We start from the raw sequence: 24,144 nt of genomic DNA, 5'->3' as shown, positions 1-24,144 counted from the left end.
GGTGATCAGGCAGGCAGGCAGAGTGGATAGGGGCAATCAGGCAGGCAGGTGAGTGGTTAGGGGTTATCAGGCAGGGTTACAGGCAGGCAAATGGTTAGGGGCGATCAGGCAGGCAGGCAGAAGTGGTTAGGAGCCAGCGGTCGTGGATTGTGAGAGGAATGTTCGACTGCCAGTTTAGGCCCGATCCCGCAGGTATCTCTGTGAGATCGGGCCTAAACCGGCACTCAGACATCCCCTGAGGGGTCCTGGATTTTGAGAGGGTGCAGGCTGGGCTGAGGAACACCCTCATGCATGAATGTTGTGCACCAGGCCTCTAGTATTTATTAAATACTTTCTATATGCCAGGCACTATGCTAAAATGCTTTACACACATTATCTCATTTAATCCTCCCAACCTATAAAGTCAATACTATTTCCATTTTATAGATGAGGAAACTGAGTCTCTGAGAGGGTAACAAAATTGTTAAATGTAACTGAACTATGATTTGAACCCAAATGCTTACCTGTTAAGCTATAACAGATTCCAGATTTTTTTCCCTTCAACACCCCACCTTAGTCAACAGACTCAGTGTTTCATATCCAGTTCCCTGATTCTGGTGTTTTCCCTACACATTGTCACAAACTGAGTCTTTCTAAAACACTATGAAATCAAATATGAATCTCTCAGATTATATTTGAATATATCTATCCTTTAAAAAGTACACAACTCACCGGCTTAAAATCCCAATATATGTGTAGTCCATTTTGGGCTGCATTGGAACATGGCTCCAAAGTGGGATTCTCCCCGCTGCCAGGGTCTGTCAGGCAGCTGTCCTCAGCACCTGCCTCTGCAATCAACGATCCCACATACAACTCCCCAGTTAGACGGTAGTAGACTTTCTAAAAGACAGCAAAGGGATCTGCTGTAGGCACAGTCTGTGGAGAGGCCCTTGACCCGGAGAGTGGACATAAAGACTGCTTATGGGTCCTGTGGATACTCAGTCACCAGGGGGAGCACTGAATTTTCCTGAGTAACAAGCAGTACCCTCTGTTTCTTTCTCCCACCACCCCCAGTTGATTTTAGGGAGAAGACCAGGCATGAGGTGGGAGCACTAGCCTGCCTCCTTCCATGCAGGGAGCCCAACAGAATCATGACTTGCATGGATGAGGGAGCTTATCTTTGGGGGGAAAAAATGCAACTGAACTTCATAAGGTGTCATCGGAAGCCTCCGCTATGAGCTTGTTGTCAGGAATCTTTCAAATTCTCAATCTGACCCTCCCTTGCTCAGTGAGTTTGAACAAGTAAGTTGTTTTGTGTCACAGCACTTTTTTTTTTTTCATTTGTCAAGTGAAAATGCTATGTATCCTGCATCCCTCAAGAGGTTCCTGTGAGGGCAATATGCAAAGTAACATGAGAGATGTGAGTAGTCTCAGGGAAAAAGAAGTCCCCTGCTACACCTCCTACTTGGTGCCAAATCTCTCCTGTCCCCTGGAAGGACTCCCATTCTGCCAGGGACTCTCTTCTCTAGCCCCTGTTTCCTTCTCTAGGAAAGACACCAAGGTAGTGCCAGCTCTCCACCTTCCCACACAACGAGCAGTGGGGGATGAGGGTGGAGGGAGGCAGTGGGAAGAGGGGAAAAAGGAACTGAAGGTTTTGTCAATGAAAATATTAGCATGGAGAATGAATGCAACAGCTCAGAGCCTTTCCACCTACCCTACTCATATGTGAAATAGAACTGCCCTGCCATAACTTTTTTAATGAACTTGGAAGTTCTTAGTTAAAAGTACAGGTTGGGGTTTCACCATGACTCATTACCCAGGATTCCCAGCTCCTGCCCCCCTGACATCTAACACTGAGTCCAAATCTGGCAAAGGTTGCTAGGGCTGAGCCTCAACAGACTCATCCTGTCCAGGCAAAGAAGATTGTGGAAGATACCTGTGGACTGTATTCATTACAGTAATACATGATGGGGGTCTTGCCTGTAACAGGGCCCCGATCAAGGCAGTCATTTTCATTTAGTGAGTTTTTTATCTGAAGGAGAAAAACACATGACAACATGATTGGAAAGAGTCCGAGAAAGAGAGCACCAAGCCTCCCAGCCCCTGCATTTTCTCCAGCACTCCAAGGCGCCAGGAATTACCAGCCAAAGGGACCAGCAGTTTGCTATCCTGACAGCAATTTTCTAAGACAAATGCTGAAATGAGGCACTGCTGTGATCCCCACTTCCTGGGAATACCCGCCCACCAGGACCATCACAGCATTTATATAAAGAAGTGACACCTACAGCCTTCTTCAGGTGGGTGAGGCCAACCACCCTGATTGGCTGAGAAACAGGAGAGGCAGAGCAAGCGCTGCCAAGTAAGGAAGCAGAGGCAGAGAAAAGGAAAGGAGACTGGAACTGGGGAGTAAGAGATAACAGGAACTGAGAGGGCCCAAGGGCAAATCACTGAGGAAGGAGTTGGGGGATAGGAAGAGAATCTTGGACAGGATGGGTTTGGGAAACCCTTTTCTGGGTAGTCATGTGATTCAGGTTTCATTGTCTGTTACAGTCAAATATTTAAAATCTGAAATGCAATTTCATAATACGTACTCTTCCATAGCCTACAATGTTGTGGATTGGCTTCAGGGCTGGATAAACATTTTTCAGATACCAATCAAAAGTTTTACATTTCAGGTTTTCCCGGAGTGCCATTCTGGAAGAAATGTCTCCATAATCGATTCCAGAGTTCTGTAAGTAAAACATGGAGTGTTTCTGTGTAAATAAAACATGAAGTGATTCTGTGTAATGTCCATGGCTCCATCAAAGGGTATGGATGATGCCTGAGGGAAGGGGGTATTTTTCTGATGGCCCGTAAAGTAACCTTTATAATGTATAGTTTTTCGGGGAAAGTGAAAAAAGCTTGAACCTTAGGGATTCCTTTGGTTTCAAAGACACTTGCAAGGCCTGTGTAGTGGGGTCACTCAGGTTTCTTTCTCATCATTAGCAAGCTAATGCAGACTGCTCCTGTTAGAGATCATATTTATATCAGTAAGACACAAAATACTACTCATGATGGTCAGAAAAAGCTTTCAAAAGGAATACTCTGGCAGCAAGATTTTGGTGGTTAAATGGCATTTTCTAAAAGTGATATCTGTGGGGAATCAAATTGAAAGAATGTTTGAACCCAGAGGCACAGCTCAGAAGCAGAAGATAGCAAATCACCGTGATCTCTGGTGGCAGGGACAATGTACGGCCTTAGCCAAGAAGGTCATCCACATTCATGTGCATCCAACAGGATTATAGTCTCTATTCCCACCATCTCACATCCTGCCTACCATGTTTATGTCATCTTAAGACAGTGAGTTCCTGATGTCCAACCCTGTACCATAAAGATTCCACCAGTAATGATGATGGATGAAGAACAAGGAATGTAGAGGATTACTTGGTTTGAATCTTATCTCGGCCACTTACTACCTTATTACCTTAAACAAGTTTCTTTCAAATCTCTGTGCTTCAGTTTCTTCATCTGTGAACTTAGAATAATAAAAATAAAACCTACCCAAGGAAGAGTCTGTGCTTGCTTCCTCCCATGACCATATCAAAACTACAACAAAATTATAGAACAACCACCCTTGAGAACCACCTGAAGACTAGCTGAACAGAACTCCTATAACTAAGGATATAAAGAAGAAGGATATATAGAGGGTAGGAGGGGTGCAGATGCAAAATGGGCTGGCCCCACACCCACATGTGGTGGGTAAGACCTCAGCTGTGAAGGTCCTCACTGAGGAGTGAGGGGTCCTGGCTCACACCTCACTCCCCAGCCTAAAGAACCAGTGCTGGGAATAGGAGTCCCCACAATATCTGTCTGTGAAAATCAGCAGGAAGTCCATCCAGGTGAGACAGAGGGCTGCTGTAGACCAGATATCTTTTTAAAGAACCCGAGCAAAGACTCACTCGCTCACACTTGCCCTAAGCTCCAGCAAAGGGACAGCAGCTTGGAAAGCACCAGGGACATATGGGGAGAAACTGAATTGACTGGCTTCAGAGAGAGGGAAGGAGGGGCAGCTCTCTCATGAACAGAAGTACTGACAGGTGCCATTATTCCTTTATTGAGCCCTCTCCCCACACTGCAGGCAGACACAGGTATGCACTACATCTGAATCTCCATCAGCCTGGCTAACCCCAATTGCCCCTCCCTGGTGGTTCCTTGAGACCTTACCTCACTGAACTCTCTTTCAGCATGAATCCCTTTCAAAGGCTGTTCCTCACAAGCAACCAACCTTGGCCTGAACTGTGGACTGCCCTAAAATCTCTCAAAGATTTACAAACCCCAAACAAGCAGTGGGTAGCCTGTGTATGCCCTGCACCTCTTGCTAATCAGCCCCAAGCTTGGCATGAGTGGCAGTCACACTTGGTCCATAGCATAACTGGTCCCAGATGCCTCCAACCCAACAGAGGGAGCTACCAACCACGGATCATTTTGTAGCTCCTACCAGGTGGCCCCAGGCCAGGCAGGCAGCAGCTCACTTTGGCTAACACTGGAGCTTTTCTCAAGAGGCCCCAAAAATAACATCCCCAGTGGCCAGCTTCAGACCACTCCAGAGCACCACCCAATTAGTTCCACAAATAACACACCGAAAGGGCAAATTCAGCAGACACCAGAGCCCCAAATGAACCCCATTCTATGGGGTCATTCACATACCAATAGGTTGTCTATTGTAGTCATGGTCAGCCTTCACACCCAGTCAGCTTGGGAGTCAATCTCACCCACTGATATGCCAACAGAAATCAAGGCTCAACTACAACAGGAAGGTACACACAACCCACACAAAGGACAGCCCTGGCACACCCATCTCAGGTGGCCAGGGAGACTGTGCCACTGAACCCATTAAGACACCTACTATATAAGGTGACCCTCCCAAGATTGGGAGACATAGCAGATCTACCTAATACTTAGAAACAAGCACAGGAGGTAGTCAAAAGGAGGAGAAAAAAAACATACCCCAAATTAAACAAGACAAAACTCCAGAACTAAACAAAATGGAGGCAAGCAATAGAACTACCAAATAACCCAGCAATTCCACTTTAGAGTTTTTATTTGAAGAAATCCAAAACACTATTTTGAAAAAAAATATATGGACCCCTATGATTATTGCAGCATTATTTGCAATGAAGTCTGAAAGCAACCTAAGTGTCCATCAATAGACAAATGGATAAAGAAGATGTGGTACATATTCAATGGAATATTACTTAGCCATAAACAAAAATGAAATTTTGACATTTGTGACAAAATGAATGTACACAGAGGGTATTTGGGCTAAGTAAGATAAGTCCAACAGAGAAAGGCAAGTATCACATTATTTCACTTCTATGTGGAAAAGAAAAAACAAAATAAATAAACAAATAAAACAGAAATAAACTCATAGATACAGAGAACAAACTGATGGTTGCCAGATGTGAGGGGGTTTGGGAGCTATGTGAAAAGAGGGAAGGGATTAAGAAGTAAAATGGGCAGTTACAAAATAATCACAGGAATGTAAAGTGCAGCATGGGGAATATTGTAATAACTTTGTACTGTGCCAGGTGGGTGTTAGACTTATCACGGGGAACACTTGATAAGTTATGTAAGTGCCTAAGCACTATGATATATACCTGAAACTAATATAACATTGAATGTCAACTGTAATAGAAAATTTTAAAAATACATAAAATTAAAAATAAAACCTACCCTCTAAGTATGTTGTGATAATTAATGAGTCTGGAACATAGTATTACTACATAAATGTTGTATCATTATCATCACACCATCTGGACTTTACCCTTATTGTTTAGGACTGGGATGACACTTTTGCTGTATCTCTTTCCATTTCCCACCACTACCACCACCTCCTCCTCCTGGTCCTATTCAATGCCATGACAAACCTGGAGTGGTATATTCCAAGCCAAGTAGACCATGTATTTGTACTCATCCATCCAGATTTCGGCCACTCTGAGAGCATTGCGCCTCATGGCAGAAGTCAGTTCCAAGGCATAGGGCTTGTGATGTCTCTCTAGATGAGCAATCCGGGAGCAGGGCAAGACCTCAATTCTCCCTCCACACTGCCACACCTGCAAGAGAAGGGGGTGGAAATCATCTGGACAGTCTTGGCCCCATACCCAATAAGTAGCATTGCTTATGGATGCACAGAGACCAACATTTTAGAGCCATTTTTTAAAGAATGTAAATTCAGTCCTCCCACTCCCATCTTTATGTTACCTCCCAAACCACTTATCTAAAACAATCTTCCTTAGAAGTTTACCAATCTTCTTCTCTCCTGTCATTCAGACAGTTCCAGAAATCCTACCCACTTTAGGAAGTCCTCCTGAACAAACCAAAGGAAGGTCTGTTGTGGGAAGTCACCACTTGCCAATACTTCCATGAGAGTGCACCAAGGAACATGGAAGGCCGATGAATCTTGAACATTAGCAGGGCTGACGCTAAGCACCAATTGTTTGTGTTGAGATAGTAGTGGCTCAATAGCCTCCAAGTAAATGTTTACTGGACCTTACTGATCTTTATTGACCTTAGAGACAGTCTGTCTGCTAGCTGTTTGCCATGCTTTACTGAGGGCAATATGTGTATCTAAAACTAAATAAAAGCAGACAGGACCCAGTTTCAGTGTGTCTCTTCAAGAAAGAGGCTCCACCTGGCCCCCAATGCCTTCTAAATTCATATTTCTTGTATAGAATTTTCATTTTTGCATCAGCCCCTCCTTCAGATCCTGAACCCCACTGCAAAGGTCGTGACAGTCTGTCCCTGCTCATTTATCCTAAGGAAAAGTGCCAGTGTCCTGAGGAGCACCAAGCCCTGAGCTAATCACACTGGAGTTAGTGTCCTATGACCCCTCCTAGACCTGTATGCCAGATATTATGCAATGTGATGAACAGACCCACAGGTGATCCACATGATCCATGCCTTCTCATCTTCATACCCTTCCTTGCTCCCCTCCCCTTGAGTGTGGGTTTGTGATCTTCTTCTAACCAGTAGAATATGGCAAAGGTATGTACACAATTACATGCGTGTGATTACATTACATAAGATTGTAGTGTCCATCCTGCTAGGAGATGCACTCTTTTGCTGGCTTAGAAGAAGCAAGTAACCAAGTTGTGAGCCACCATATGAAGAGTGCAAGAAACTAAAGGTGGCTTCCAACTGATAGACAGCCAAAACCTGAATGCCTCCTCAGTCTGGGAGACTTCAAGGAGCTGAATGCTGCCAACACCAACATGAGCCTAGAAGCATATCCTTCTTCAGTCAATCCTAGCTGAGAACCCAGCCCTGGCCAACATCTTGACTGCGTATAGGTATGACCATCTGACCAGTGCTGGCCAATGAAATACAATATACACAACTTGCAGGTAGAACTCGTTTAAAAAAAAAAGAGGAAGCGCATACTCTCTCTTTCCCTACTTTCTCTTCCTGCTAACTAGAATATGGGTGTGATATTAGTGAGGCAGAACCATAAGATGGGAGAGTCTTGGTCCCCATCACCCTGGAGCTGCCATCTCAGTCCTGAACCACTTATGTTCAAAAAGTTATGGAAGAAAAAAATTAATTTCTATCTTATTTAAACCTCTATTATTTTGGCTTCTGTCCCAAAAGCCAAATAAGAATTCTAATTCATATCTTCATAAATCATTTCAAGTTATTTATTACATTTTAACTGCACAATCATTCTTATGAGATAGTTAAAACAAGGACACTTCTCTTCATTTCACAAGTGGAAAAACTGATCAAGACCACCAGGCAAAAAAAGTAATAATTCTCTCTGCTAGAGAATGATTGTGGCTTAATGGAAAACTCAGACAGGGACTCAAAGTTCATTTGTTAACACATAAATGTGGGATCTTGATTGGGTCCTAAGTGGGTGCAATATGTGGTCTTCAGTCTCAATTGGAAAGAAACTGAAGGGAGTTGGACAGAATAAGCTTTATATAGGAAATTATCTTGTTCCTCTAGAAAACACAATGGACCAGAGGTCACCTTGACTCAGGCAAAGAATTTTGGAGCTGGGAGTTGCGGGGGTGAGCATTTTATAGAAATGGGGAATTAGCAGAGCCAGGATTAGAACCTAGGTCCAGCATTTTTTACAATGCCATCCTGACATCCTTATTATTATTTTATTATAAACTCATTATCAAGTGTAAGCCATATGTCACTCACCATGCTAGGTACTTGGTGCAGCAGGTATGGCTTAGGGAGTTTGTATCTGGCCAGGATAGCACAAACTTTCTAGTGGAAAAGTAGGATTTGGAATTAAGAGGTGCATGAGACCTGTTCCAAACTGATGGTGATGTGTTGGCCCCAGTTCTCCATCACTTCATTGTAGATAGAAGATATTCCCCACCCCTTGACTTTGGGCTTGACCATAAGATGTACTTTGACAAATTTAATAGGACAGAAAAAAATAATGCACTAGTTCCAAACTAAAGCCTTCAGAGCCACCCCATCAAAGCCAAGCTGCAGCAGAGAAGAGGCATCATTGCTGAGTAGCCAGTGCACAGGAAATTGGTCAGAATGAGAACTGGTTCGAGGATTTTATTGCTGTACAATCCATCACTGGCTATTTGTCCTAGACTAAACTACATCTCAGCATGACCTATGCTATCATGTCAGCTGTTATAGCTGTTCATTTAGGAGCAATTTGGCTGCCCACACATCTGTATCTCCTGGGCCCTCTGCCCAGTTTCTCTTTGGTCTTATAGAAAGCTGTCTGTCACAGAGTTGTTTGATTCTAGGAGATGCTTGAAAAATGCCTGGATTTCTCAAGACAAGGGGGAACACCATCTGCTAAGCCTCAGTTTTACCCTTTCCCCAGTAAGTCCCAGATTATATAAACCTACATCAAAAAGATGCCACTCCTGAAGTCCTCTTGCCTTTCTCTAGTGACCTACAAACATGAGGATTTGTCTATCTCTTGAACCAGTGACATTCAGCCTTGTTTCAGGATTCCAGAGATACTACTACCCTCCTATTATTTTCCCTCTGCTTTGTCCCATAAGAATGGAAATGTACCCACCCTCAGGCTAAGTTCCACATTCTCTCCTCCATAGACCAGCATTCCACCATCCACAGACCCAATCTTTCCCAGGAAGAGCCTGTTGGCTGCCAGGATGCCCATGATGGAAGGACTCCTGTGGAGCACAAAGCAAGAGAGTTACTAACCTCTCCATAGTGAATGGGTTAGGAGGGAGGTGAGCAGTAGGAAACGCAGTCATGGTTTGGCCTTTGAAACTCTACCCAGACCTGTTATCCATAGGGTTTCCCTAAGCCCTCTAGCTGAACTAAGTGTGTGTAACTTTCCCTCACCCTCTGTGTTGTCATAACCCTTCTCAAGGTCTATTAAAAGTACATCTTTTTCATCTGGATATCCCTACTTCATAGCCTGATAATTGCTTAAAATGGCCCAAATGTTTTCTAAACCACTTGCTTTATTTTGCTTGAAAGCCCTCAGATAGCCCAAAGTGTCTGTGATTTTTTATCTGGGATCAGCATTTTTTTATTTTTATTCTCTGTCCTTCATTCCTTTCACTCTTCTTCCATTACTACCACCACACGCCATTCATCTTGACTTCCCATGTGCTAACCATGTTCCTGAGACCTCTCAGACTTACTTCATTGGAGCAGTGACATCATTCAGATCAATCCAGGCCTTTGGCAGTGGATCATAACGGCACCATAGTTCCCAGTTAAACCCATCAACTGCCAATTCATACTTTTCTAGTTCAAAGGTGTCAAAGTGAGTGTTGTCAAACACAGGAGACACAATCACAGTGTGGTCTTCCTGAATCCGGGCCAAGATGGGCTCTGCCCTAGAAGGGTGCGTAACAAATCCAGGTTAGGTATGTGGACAAGCAGCAGGAGCAAGCAGACAAAGGTGCCCCAAGCACCTTGCCCTGACATTAAGCACCTTCTTCATTTAGACTGAGCTTGATGGTGAGAGGAACTCTCCAGAGTCCAGAAAAGTTCTGCAGCTTTTGGGATAGCTGGGATGCTAGCAGCTGACCCATGTCAAAAACATATTTGAAATTAGTATCCAAATACTACCCCTGAGCTACTCTGAACCAGGACCATCAGTATTCTGCCTGAATTTACATTACCTTTGGGCTGTCCTGTTTCCAAAATGATAACTCTTTACTATCTGATTCTCCACCTTCTCCAAAGAACACAGCTCTCTTGATGTCATGTAATTTCAGAGCTGGGAAAAACCTTAGGAATTACCAAAAGATAATCTCTTCCATTTTATAGATAAGCACATGAATATCAAGTTAGATGACGTGATGTATACAAAGTCCCAAAGTATTGTAAAGTCAGGGTTGGGTGCAATGTCAATACGCCAAGCCCATTGTTTTTGCTCCAGCACTATCCTTAGCCAACCAAAATCCTCGAGTAAAAGCATCCTGTCTTTGTAGCTTCCCTGTGTTTAAGGTCTGATGTAGGCTTTCCCCATTTCCACACTATCCTGTCTTATATTCAGCATTACAATATGTCCTTTCTCCCCTTTTTTTGGAAGAAGAAACCATCTGGAGCCTTACCACCCAGCGTTCACTTCAATATGAGCATCCAGGATGGCTACCACTTCAGCTGTGGCCGCTTCCCTGCCAGTGTTGCGGGCTTGAGCAAGACCTTGTCTCTTGGTATGCCGTACTATTTTCAGTAGTCCTGGATACTTCTGGTTGTAAAGCTTAATATGCTCATCCAAGTTTGCCTTTAGTTCTCCTGCCAACAAAATACACACCTATAGAAATTCTGAATGTAATGATGAATTTGGTACTGAAATTTAATACTATTCTATAGCTAGTAGTGATTGAACTATCTCCAGGTTAGGATGGGCGATTCTACAGCCTTGACTGTGTCCCCTGCACCTTCCTCTCTATTCCATCTTCAGGCTTAATAGCACCATTCTAATCTCTTTTCCCTCAAAGTTAAACTACCTTAGAAATTGCTTACTATGTGCCAGACACTGTTATACAAGGTTTATGTATACTGAAATTTTTTAACAAGAATGAGTAGGACAGCTCAGTGGATAAAGCATTGGCCTGTGAACTGAAGGGACCCAGGTTCAATTTCGGTCAAGGGCACGTACCTCAGTTGCAGGCTCTTGACCCTGCAGGAGACATTCAATCAATGTGTTTCTCTCTCACATCAGTGTTTCTCTCTGTCTCTCCCTCTCCCTCCCACTCTCTCTAAAACTCAATGGGAAAAATATCCTTGGGTGAGGATTAAAAATAAATAGATAAATAAATAGTATGTTTAAAAAAAAAGAATGAGTAGGACAGACCTGATCTAACTAAGATAGAAATGTTGGTGGTCAGACATTGCAGAGACAGCTCACAACATCTCCACAACTAAACACTCAAGATTTTTCTAAAGAATACATAAGCAACTGAAATTGTTTTGTCTTGTGTTAGCTATTCCTACTTGGCCTACTCAAGGGCCAACTGGGACAGAATGCCCAACTAATCCCTTTTCTAACTTTCAGCTAATGAGTATATCCCCAAAATTATGCAAACAAGATTCACTATTCCAAGATTGCTGATACTTTTCCTTCTCTCTCTTTCTCCTCTCTTTTATAAAGCCTGTCTATGCATTTGTTCTTTGGGTGAGCCTACTAGTTGACTTTCTCATATGTATGAAGACAACTTACATACAAATCACTAAGCAATATTTAAAATATCTAACAAAATGACTCCCTGATAATATTAATTCATTTAATTCTCAAAAAATCCTATGAGGAAGGCACTTCAGAAAAAACTGAGGCACAGAGAGGGTAAGAAACTTGTTTAAATCACACATCAAGTAAGTGGCATACCTTAGTGTGAGCCCATGTTGTATTTAACCACCATGCCATGCTCCTCAAGAACTATGTATGTACTGGTTAGATTTATCAAGATTTCCCTCCATCTCCTCTCCCCTATTCACACCCCACAATGGCCAAGAGATTAGATTCTTTCTGGTTCCTTTCTCAGAAGAAGATTAGATTTGTGAATCCTGGAATCAATACTGACATGACTATGGTACTAAAATCATACCCATTTTAGAACTTTCCCTATTGCACTCCAGAATGATGAATCAGTAATTCAAGGTGTTAAAGAGAGCCCACAGGTTTAGAACCGCTAGCAGGGTCACCTAAGACCATCGGAAAATACAGATATTTACATTACGATTCATAACAGTAGCAAAATTACAGTTATGAAGTAGCAACGAAAATAATTTTATGGTTGGGGGTCACCACAACATGAGGAACTGTATTAAAGGGTTGCGGCATTAGAAAGGTTGAGAACCACTGTTCTAAAGTAAACCTGTTTCCTTCTCAGTCTTGCTCTCCCATTGATACTCCTTCTACCTCAACCCCCAAAAGATTCTTTATTTCAGGCTGGTCAGCTCAGGGTGCTTCTGGCTTCTATATCTTTGCTCACATCTTTTTTTTTCTCTCTCTCCACTCCCTATAACCCCACCAGAGCCGTTCAGTCTTCCTTTGTTTTCTTTGCCTTTTCAAATCCTACCAAGCTTTCAAGTCCCAAACCAAGGCCTTTTCCTCCAGGAAGCCTCCCTAAGTCATCCCAATTACTTCTCTGGGATTTCTTACACTCACTGACAGCTCACTCAGTTTAACACACTACTTTTCATACATCGAGGTGTCTTTTCATAGGTTGTCTTGCCTTATCAATTAAAATGGGAACTTCTTGAAATCACTGACATCCTCTTTTATGCATAATGCCTGGCACATGGTAAAACTCAATAAATAGTTGTTGATTGTGGAATTTGCCTAAAACTGGGGAGAAAATACAGGGCTCCACCTACATTAATATAATTTCTGAAAAACTTAGATTAGCTTTGTTGACTTGAAACACTTGACCTGATGCAAATTAATGTTTACATCTAGGCCCTAGAAATAATGCCTATAGTCCAACATAAGAATTAAAGACCCTTAAATGGATCTTCTAAAATAAACCTAGAAAGAAAGAAAAAGATTCTAGGGAAATAAAGGAAGGGGACACTCCTCTAATACCAGGCTGTGGCATTTCAATAGTACTATAAATGATACTGAGATAAACAAGGAGTACAACACTGGCTAACATTTATTGGGAGCAAGCCCTGTTCTGAGGACATTACAAGTGTTATTTAATCCCAAGAAAGGTCCTATCAGAAAGGCAGTGTTATTTACCCTATGTTACAGATGAGAAAATGGGGAATAATGTAGCTGAGTAACTTACCCTCACAGTCACATGAGTAAGTTTATCTTCTGGCATGCATGGTAGAGACTTCCAATTATTTTTCTCAGTGTAGCACAAAACAGATTTTTGAGTTCTGTTCAGTGTAGGCCCAATCTATCTGATGTTTCCATGGTTAATGAGAGAGAAATTGATTCCTGTCCCAGTGACAATAAAGAGCAACTAACAATACCCTCTTCTGTGCCCATCCAAAAAATTATCTCTATGGAAAACACAAATGAACTTTCAACTCAAGTGATAGGGATGCGTTATATGATGGGGGCACAATGGGACAATCAAGGACTATGTTGTGTGTCTACCCTATGTTTGTAATTTTGTACCTTTAATTTCATTGGTCCACATAAAAAAGTCTTGAATTATTTCTTATCTCTCCTCATGGAATGTAGACTTATAGAATCTTTGATTTTTTTTTTCATAGAAAAAGTTACCTTCAGAGGCCCTTTACCGTAGCCCCTGCATTTGCCCCATGAAGGAGCTGAGTCCCAGAGAGGTAAGATGACTTGACTTGCTTCAGGTCCTCTCAGAGAGCCAGGGAGTGGAGCCAGGTCTTCTCAGGTGTCCAGAACAGAGGTCTTTCTAATTACACTCCTATTTCTTGCTTGAAAATCAGGTATGCAAGTTGATATTGACCTCCATTTCCAGAAATGAATAAAGTCAGCCATTTTCTTTTCTTTTTTTTTCAGGTGGAATTTTGCTTGGGAATTGTACCGCCTCATTTTTTGTGCAGTTATATTGGAAGGACAAGAAAGGAAGGTATTTAAAACATGAAAAGGATACCTAGCTGGTTTGGCCCAGTGGATAGAATGTCGGCCTGTGGACTGAAGGGTCCTGAGTTCAATTCCGGTCAAAGGCACATGCCCAGGTTGCAGCCTTGATCCCCAGTAGGGGGCGTGCAGAAGACAGCCTATCGATGATTCTTTCTTATCATTGATATTTTTCTCTTTCTCTCTCCCCCTTCCTCTCTGAAATCAATAACAAGATATATTTTTTTAAAAAAATAACATTAAAAGGAGTATTTTTAGTGTCTGGAAATCCAAAAATGAAGGTTTCAAAGGTCATTTGTCTCTTCTCCTCTGGTGAAACAGCCCTTAATTTGAAGCTGAAATAACCTGTCTGGTACTTAAAGATCCTCAGAAAGGGAAAACTATTCCTCTCATGGGCTGCCATTTTACAGTCCTTACTATTCAAAATTTCCTCCTAATTGTTAGCCCAAATCTCTTGTTTTGTGATGAGATTCTAGTTTCTTTTATTAAGTGCCCCAAATTCATAAAACTAAGAGCTAACACTTGCTGAGAGGTTACTATGTGCTAAATGCTATTCATAATCCATATATTATATCAATAAAAACAGTGGCTAGAGCTAGGGCTCTAAGATGCTGAAGTTTGTGGTCAAATCTCAATTCCATCATTTACCAGCTGTGTTGACCAAGTTCCTTGACCAGATTATGCCTTAGTTTTTTGTATTTGTGAACTGAGCAAAGGGGCTCCTTCCTCATAGGATTTTTATAATGGTTAAAATAATTAACATATGTAAGGTGCTTAGAACAGTGTTAACTATCATTATTATCTCATTTAATTCTTGTTACAGTCTATGAGATAGTTATCCTCATCAACATCCATGTTTTGCAAATAAGAAAATAGTAGCAAGGACAAGTTAAGTTACTCAAGGTCATAGAGCTTATAAAGGAGGAACTTGGATTTGGAAACCCCAGAAAGTGAGGACTCATGTCTACCCACTGTCTCCCAGTTCTCCATGTGTCCTCCTTGCAAGGGTGCGGGAGTTAGACCAGGGTGGGGAGGGAGCATTGCCATTGTAAAGAGTCTCAGCATCCAAATCTCATCTTTTCTCTGGGCTTAACTACCTAGGAAGATTTTTTTTTCTCATAAGGAATGACTTAAATTCAACCTTGGTGTCTGAGATCCTCCTTTGGACCCCAGCTCACTCCTTCAGGCCTCTCTCACATGGATCATGGACAGAGCACAGGTGGCTTTGGAGTCACACAATCCTGGGCCTGGCTCAGCTCCACCACTGACTGGCCATGCAATTTGGGCACATTATGTGTTTGCTGTGTCTTTGTTTCCTCAACTGTGTAATTGAGATGATGATCCTCTGTCTTGACTTTGTGAAGATTAATGTGCCCATTGCAAATTGGGATCAATAAATAAACCCTTTCTTCTTCTTATATGAGGAGCCCAAAATGTCCTAAACTCTAAGCTAAAACCCCTTTCCAGCCTACCACAGTTGATAAATGCTCATTTTACTACTATTCCTTGATCAAGTAGCTCACCATTTGAACTAAAATCGTCCACCAAGATGATCTCCTTTAACAATCGAGAGGGGGTCCGGTTGATGATACTGGTGATGGCCCGTTGTATAATGGATAGAGCTTCGTTCATGAATATGAGAATGACACTGAGAGATGGGAGTTGTGAAGAATATGTCTTCTGAAGACACCTAGGAGAGACCATTTATAATAAACAGTTTACTTTTTAAAATTACTTAACCATTACTACCCAATTGATATCACTTCACTACATATAATCCTATATAATAAAACCCTAATATGCAAATCGACCAAATGGCAGAACAACCAGTTGCTATGATGTGCACTGACTAGCAGGGGGCAGATGCTGAACACAGGAGCTGCCCCTTGGTGGTCAGTACACTCCTACAGGGAGAGTGCCGCTCAGCAAGAAGCCGGGCTGATGGCTGGTGAGAGCAGCAGCAGTGGAGGAAGCCTCTCCCACCTCCGCGGCAGTGCTAAGGACCCCTTGGGGGATGTCTGACTGCCGACGTAGGCCCACTCCCCACCAGCAGGTGGACAACCCCCAAGGGGTCCCAAACTGTGAGAGGGCACAGGCCAGGCTGAGAGACCACCTCCCCTCCAGTGCACGAATGTTGTGCACTGGGCCTCTAGTGTTATTATATCAATCAACTCACCCAAGCTCATTAGAAAAGAAAACTCTCTCTTGCTTATCACAGTAGCCAGAAGATTTCATATTTATTTTTCCTAAATTCTCCTGTTCTGAGGATAAAATTCATTTCTTTTTTATTACTCTTCAGGAGACATTTCCACTTGAACATTCAACATGCCCCCAAAGAAATTGTTATTTCTCCTCCATCCCCAAATTAGCTTACTTGCCAGAGGACTTTTTTCTAACATTGTCACCACCCTTTCCCTATGTTCTCAGACCTTCAGTCATTTTTGACACAACCCACTACGTCACCACTATAGAGAGATAGCAAACTGTCCAAAGAATTGTGCTTGACATATTTTTTAAAATGTCAAAGTTTAAATTTGCTAAATTCTTACCATACGTGAGGCACTGGCTTACTCTTCTCTTAACATTTTTTTTTTGAGATACATATTACATGCAATAAAATTCACCCATTTAAAAGTGTGCAATTCAGTGTTTTTTATAATATTCATTTTAGAACATTTTTATCACACTATAAAGAAACCCATACCCTAGCCTGTTTGGCTCAGTGGAGAGAGCATCAGCCTGAGGACCAAAGGGTCCTGGGTTCAATTCTGGTCAAGGACAAATACATTGGTTGAGGTCCCTCCCTGGCTCAGACCCTCTCTCTTCCACTCTCTAAAAATCAATGGAAAAATATCCTTGGATGAGGCTTAACAAAACAAAACAAAAAAGAAACTCCATACCCATTATCAGTCATTCTCTATTTCTCCCCAAACCATTCTATTCCCACCTACCTCAGTCATAGGCAACCACTGATTAGTGGATTTATTTTCTATTTCTGTAGAATTGCCTATTCTGGACTTTTCATATAAATGGAAATCTATATCATAAAAGACCTGTGGTCGTGACGCTATAAGGGCAGAACAACCAAACAACCGGTCACTAGGAGGTGCATGGAGCACCTCTCACGGGCCAGAACTCTCGGCTCGTGCGGCGAGGTGGGGCTCACGCGAGGCTCGCGGGGCTAGCAGGGCTGGCGTGGTGGAGGCGGGGCCTGCGGCTTGTGCAGGGTGGGTCTGGGGGCCCAGCAGTGTGGTGGGTCTGGGTCTCACATGATTTTGTGTGCTGGGCCTCTAGTATACAATATGTGGTCTTTTGTGACTGGCTCCTTTTACTTGGCATAATATTTTCAAGGTTTATCAATTTTACAGCACATATCAGTGCTTCATTTCTTTTTATTGTCAAATAATATTCTATTGCATAGATATACCATATGTATCCATTCATCAGTTATTGGAAATTTAGGATATTTCCTCTTTTTGACAATTAATACCACTATGATCAAATTTTTGTGTTGGCATGATTTTGTTTCACTTACATACACACTTGAGAGTGCAGCTGTAAATCATATGATAACTGTTTAACATGTGGACGCTGAGAAGAAAGATTCATTTGATGTGAATCCAAGAAGAAATTTACCTGCTGAGAAGGACTGCCTCTGGTCAAATGAGGGCCAAAATTTTGTAACTAGTAAGAGCCTAGTGGCCATTTGCTGGTAGGGGCTTGTTACATACTCTGAACAACTAGGAAGAACTTCTGACTAAACTCTGGGCTTCGGCACTATGCCCCACTTGTTTACACCATCTGAGTCAACCACTGCAGGGAAGGAAACTCTGGCTTCATCTATCCACCAACAGACAGATTGGCCCAATCAGAACTGCACAATTTGGATACCTCATTTACATACAATGGACCTCATTAAAAACCAGGTGGAGGGAGGGGAGGACTGTTGCCATAAAAGATGCTTCCCCTTCATCTTGGTGGAACGCAATTTAGGTTGTTACCTAAATGTGTCTGCTGGGCTGCAGCTCCTTTTTGCTCAAATAAATGCCTTCCATTCTTTGTTAAAGTTTAAAATTAATTTTGGCTTACAATTTGATGAGCTGCCCTCCTGTTTTCCAAAGTGGCTGCACCATTTTACATTACTATCAGTAATAAATGAGGGTTCAAATTTCTCCACCTCTTGAACAACATTTGTCATCTTCTGTTATTTTGATGATGGCCATCCAAAAGGTTGTTAAGTATTAGCTCACTGTGGTTTTGATTTCCATTTTCCTTGTAACTAATGATTTTGAGCATCTTTTCATTGTTTCTTGGTCATTTGTATGTTTTTTGGATCAATGTCTAAATCCTTTGTTTATTTTAAATTTTGTTATTTGTCTTTTTGTTATTGAATTATGGAAGTTATTTATGTATTCTAGGTTCAAGTACCTTACTGGATATATGGTTTGCAAATATTTCTCCCACTTTGTGAGTTGTTTTTTCACTTACTTGATTATATTATTTGCGGCAAAAAAAAAAAAAAAATTCAGTTTTTATGAAGTTCAAGTTTTCAATCTTTTTTATCACTTATGCTATCTGACCCATGATCAGATTTTTTTCCAAGAGTTTTATAATTTTATCTCTTACATTTACATGTATGATCACTTTGAGTTAATATTTATAGTATGTATGCATAATGTAAGAATCCAAATTTGTCATTTTAGTATATAAATCCCCAGTTGTCCCAATAATGTTTGTAGAAGAAACTATTAATTCCCCAATGAATTGTCTTGATACATGCAAAGAAGAAAAACTCTCCTGTTTGTTTCTTTCTCTCCACTCATAGCACTACTGACAATGAAAATTTTGGTGACCAGGTATGGGGGCGGTTTTCCCATATCAAAGTACTCTGCAACATCAGCCTGGTGTCCAATTTAATTCAATGCTAACACTGTCTGCCTGAAGTTACCATCAGATCCCATAGGTTAAGGGTTCAGGCCCACAAAACTACACCCTACCCCCCTCTCCCCCACTACAGAGGCCAATCACAAGTCCAGGTTGTTACTTGTGCTTTTGACTTACGGGTTATAAATTCTCATGACCCTTTGCTTGGGTTAGATTAATTTGCTAGAGGGGCTTGCAGAATTCAGGAAACCAGTTCACTTACTAGATTACCCGTTTATTGCAAAGGATATTAAAATATATGAATGAACAGCCAGATAAATACAAAGAGCAGGGTCCTGAAAGGTCCTGAGCACAGGAGCATCTGCCAAAGCGTGGCTTGGGGTGCATGTGTTCTTGTTTACCAGTCCACTCTCTGAGTCCCATAGCTCATGGATTGTTATGAAGGCTTCATCATGTAGGCATGACTGATTAAATCACTGGCCATTAGTGACCAAGTCGATCTCCTGGCCCCTCTCCCCTTCCAAAGGGGGGAAGAGCTGAATGTCCCAATCCTCTAATGACGGTTGCTTACGCTGGCAAGCCCATATCTTTTATGAATAACAAAAGACAACTTTATCTCTCTGCATACTTAAAAAGTCCCAAGGATTTCAGAGGCTCTGTGCCAGGAACATGGATAAAGACCAAATATATATTTCTTAGCATAAATTGCAAAATCACAGTACCCTATTCAAGAGTCAATTAACCATAAATGTAAGTTTATTTCTGGATACCAATCCATTCCACTGATCTATATGTCTATTCTGAACCAGTAACACCTGGTCTTATTTACTGTAGCTTTGTAGTAAGTTTTGAACCTGGGAAAATATGAGTCCTGTAATAGTTTTTCTTCTTTTTCAAGATGTTTTGGCTACTTGGGATTGCTTGCATTTTCATTTGAATTTTGAGATCAGCTTGTCAACTTTTACCCAAAATCCAGCTGGTATTTTGATAGAGATTGTAGATCAACCTTGAGACTACAGTAGCTCCCTGTTACCCACCAGGGATACTTTCCCAGTCCCCCAGTAGATGCCTGAAACCACAGATAGCACCAAACTCTATATACACTATGTATTTTCTGTACATATGTTTAAAAATTTTCAACTGAGCAAATTTGAAGATCTAATTGGCTTTTACTTAAGAAATTCATGAACTGGGCAGCATTCCATCCAGCAACAAAAGGATACTCCAAGGTTTGTACAAAATGAAAGATTTTTATAGGAAGAAGGGTGAGGCAAGGGAACTATTAATAAAAGAGAAAGAAAAAAGAAAAAGATGACTTTTGGTCCAGGACACCTTTTCTTTGGAGGGAGAGAACCGAAGGGTTTGCATCATGCAGATTTTGTTTTTTTTTCTAAGGGGGATAGAGAGGGCCCACAGTGACAGAATACCAGAAAATTCAAGACTGGTGGATTAAGATTACATTTCTGGGAGAGGTTGAAATGACATTTAGATCAGGTATTAAATCTAGATTTGGTATTGAGAACAAAAAAAAAAGTGAGTTATATGAAAAATAACTTCAAAAGGTGATCTGATCATAAATTTCTAACTGGGCAGGTCATTGTAAGTAATCAGGTTTATCTTTGCCTTGAGCAAGCTCTGTCCATTGTTTCTGTGCATGTAGTTAACACATCTTTGAAATAAACCAGAAGCACCTTCAAGAGAGCACATAATCTTGCCCAGCCAGTGTGATTTAGTGGTTGAGAGTCAACCTATGAACCAGGAAAGGGATCATGGTTCAAGTCCCATTCTGACACATGCCCCAGTTACAGGCTCAATCCCTAGTAGGGGGTGTGCAGGAAGCAGCCAATAGATGATTCTCTCTCATCATTGATGTTTCTATCTCTCTCTTCCTCTCCCTTCCTCTCTAAAGTCAATAAAAATATTTTTTTTAAAAAAAAGAGAGAGCACCTAATCTTAACTACCCTGTAATCCAATCCCTACCTTCTTTTCTCGCACCTTCATGTAACCTTCTTCATGTTCCTTCCTTAATTTCAAATGCATAAAAGAAGCTGCAAAACTGTTATTCTCTAGAGCACTTGAGATCTTGCTCCCTGGCAAATATCTTCAGTTTGGCTCAATTAAACTCATAAAAATTCTCCACAAAAGCTATTATTTTATCACTGTCAAAAAAAACAGAATGGTTGCAGGCATTTTTCTTTTAAAAAGGGAACTGTACATGTATACAATAGGGTAATCATGTCAGCCACAGAATCCTTAATTTTGCATTTATTGTTATTCCTGCTTTCACACAGAAAGATTGTGTGCATGTGTGCACATGCTCAAATAAAAGAGTCCCTTCAGGGGCACTATGTTATTACATATCAAGATATTCTCTTTTCTACTTTTCCTCATCCCCTGCTCCCATCCCACATTGTAAATTGACTTATTAAAACTGGTTCACAAACAAAAACAAAAAATCTCTACAGGTTTGGATGTTTCTTATATTGACAGTATTATGGGCTTTTAGCACAAATTATGCGATTGGGGAACTGGTTGTTGTTTTTTTCTTTAACACATACATACATATGATAAAATTTAATATATAAATTAGGCACAGAAATAGATTAACAACATAAAATAGAACAATTATAATAATACAGTATAATAAAAGTTATGTAAAAGTGATCTTTCTCTCAGAATATGTTATTGACTGTATGTAGAGCTTGGATACACTGGACAAAGGAATGATTTGCATCCTGGGTGGGATAGAGCAAGTCTGAGCAAGAATTCATCACACTATTCAGAACGGCATGCAATTTAAGACTATGAATTGTTTATTTCTGAAATTTTCCATTTAATATTTTCAGAACATGGTTGACCATGGATACTTGAAACCATGGAAAGCAAAGCCATATATGGGGGAAGACAACTGCACAATGAATAAGAGCAAGTAAGAGCAGAGTTTCCAGACAGATGCGTAGTCAAGTCACAGCTCTGCCACTCTCTAGCTGTATGATCTTGGGAAAGGTATCTACACTTTTCGTGCCTCCTGTATGTTATCTGTAAAAAAGTAATCATAATCCTATCTAATAAAGAGGTAATAGTAATCATAATCCTATCTAATAAAGAGGGAATATGCTAATTGACTATCACTCCATCACAAAGATGGCTGCACCCACAGCTGAGGCCAAGTTCCCTTAAGGAGCCTTAACAAGCAATCAGCAGGGACCTGAGGCTATGCCCTCCCCCGCCCCTGTGGGGCTTGACAGGGGACCTCAGGCTGCACCCCCCACCTGGCAGGGTTTGACAGGACCTCAGGCCTCTCCCCCTGCCCTGGCACCAGGCTGGGGGACCTCAGACCGCACCCCCTGCCTAGCAGGGCTTGACAGGGGACCTCAGGCCATGCCCCTTTGCCCCAGCACCAGGCCAGGGGACCTGAGGTTGCGCCCCCCTGCCTGGCTGGACTTGACAGGGGACCTCAGGCCATGCCACCCACCCAGCAGAGCTTGACGGGGGACCTGAGGCTACACCCCCCCGCCTGACGGAGCTTGACGGGGGAATCTCAGGCCATGACCCCCACCCAGTGGGGCTTGACAGGGGATCTCAGGCCATGTCCCCCACCTGGTGGGGCTTGATGGAGGACCTCAAGGCACGTCCCCCGCCGTGGTCTGGGCTGGGGGACCTCAGGCCACGCCCCCCATCCTGGTGCCAGGCCAGGGGACCTGAGGCTATGCCCCCTGCCTGGCAGGGCTTGACAAGGGTGGGACTGGCTGGGTCTGGATCTAGTCCAATGGGGGTGAGCCAGCTGGGTCTGGGTCTCACACAATTTTGAGGTGCATGTGGGTGGGCAGGAACTTGACTCTGGGTCCCATGGTGAGCACCAGACTCTGACAGGAGGAAGGTTTTCATATACATTTTACTAATTTTCTTTCATCTCTGAGACTTCTATTATAGAGAAAGGGCAATAACAATATTAAATTATTTCCTCTAATTAATCCCCTTTTAATGTGCATGAATTTCGTGCACTGGGTCACTAATAATAATAATAATAATCTACTCACACATCCTATATAATAAAGAGCTAATATGCTAATTAGACTGAACAGCAGAACAACTGTCCGAACGGAATGACCTTCCGGACAAAGCTGGGGCTGCAAGGGCCAGCCGAGGCAGCTGGGCTGCAAGGGCTGAGACCCTTGCATGAATTTTGTGCATCGGGCCTCTATTCTATATAATAAAAGCCTAAGCGACCATTATGACAGAACAACCAGAATGACTGGTCGCTATGAAGTGCACTGACCACCAGAAGCAGATACTCAATGCAGAAGCTGCTCCCTGGTGGTCAGTGCATTCCCACAGTGGGGGCGCCGCTTAGCCAGAAGCCAGGCTCACAGCTGGTGAGTGCAGCGGCAGTGGCAGGAGCCGAGTGGTAAGGAGCAGCAAGCAGGCGGAAGGTAAAGAGTGAGGGGTCCTGGACTGTGAGAGGGCACAGGCCGGGCTGAGAGACCCCCCCCCCCCACACACACACACACATAGTGCATGAATTTCTTGCACCAGGTCTCTAGTAGTTGTATATATATAAAAAAAAATCTTACCACTTTCCTACCTATGTAGGGGAAAACCTAGTTTGTCCCTACTGTGTTTCTTTCATTACTCACATTATTACCACACAGAACACTTCACTTGACATTTCTGGTAACCAAATGTGTGAGAGTTTTTCCCATGCCAAGCAATTCTCTGTGACCCCAGCTGGGTGTCCTACAATTCTGACAGTATAAATTCCGATAGAATTCAGACAGTATTTACCTGGAGACAGCATCAGACCCCACAGGTTAAAGGCTCAGTCCGACAAGCCTGCCCCACTCCAGTTCAGATGACAATTGTAAGTAGTGGGCCCCCAGGTGGGGATTCAGAAAAAAATCACCCCAAGATGTGCCTCTGGGGTATGCAGATTGTTTTGAGCTAAAGGCAACTTTAGCTGCAGGTTCAAGAGAAACTTCTGCCCCTCCCTTAGTTACCTAGAAAAACTTAATTAGGGGCCTTGCCCATAATACAGGACAAACTTCTATTTACTGAGTATCTGCTCTTCTTATCATTCTGCAATGACCCTTTGAGTCCCCGAGGCACCTTACCTCTCCCTAGCTCAGGATGTCTTGCATACCTCAGTCTCCCTTTCTCTCTCTGAACATCTCCTGCATGTGGGGTCTCTGGCTCTCTCGTGTATTCGGGATTCCCACACATATGTATGTGTTTTTTTTAAATGTATTTTTATTGATTTC

At 42.3% G+C, this 24,144-nt stretch overlaps 1 protein-coding gene across 1 annotated transcript in view; it reads right to left on the bottom strand.

Annotated features, from left to right (window-relative positions):
• The window catches only part of GALNT8 (polypeptide N-acetylgalactosaminyltransferase 8), a gene marked incomplete at its 5' end in the record, with an annotated part of 56,441 nt that overhangs the window by 8,630 nt on the left and 23,667 nt on the right, over window positions 1-24,144 (bottom strand). Inside the window, 9 exons of the mRNA XM_080660405.1 lie at window positions 712-879; window positions 1,916-2,011; window positions 2,571-2,708; window positions 5,886-6,071; window positions 8,167-8,235; window positions 9,023-9,137; window positions 9,618-9,815; window positions 10,539-10,722; window positions 15,526-15,692. Coding sequence (XP_080516531.1) covers window positions 712-879; window positions 1,916-2,011; window positions 2,571-2,708; window positions 5,886-6,071; window positions 8,167-8,235; window positions 9,023-9,137; window positions 9,618-9,815; window positions 10,539-10,722; window positions 15,526-15,692 — 1,321 coding nt within the window. The remainder of the gene's footprint in view (window positions 1-711; window positions 880-1,915; window positions 2,012-2,570; window positions 2,709-5,885; window positions 6,072-8,166; window positions 8,236-9,022; window positions 9,138-9,617; window positions 9,816-10,538; window positions 10,723-15,525; window positions 15,693-24,144) is intronic.

This window comes from Plecotus auritus, assembly GCF_963455305.1.
Source record: "Plecotus auritus genome assembly, chromosome: 3".
Classification (NCBI taxonomy): domain Eukaryota; kingdom Metazoa; phylum Chordata; class Mammalia; order Chiroptera; family Vespertilionidae; genus Plecotus; species Plecotus auritus.
Note: the sequence above shows the minus strand (reverse complement) of the source record. Positions and strands in the feature narration are given on the sequence as shown.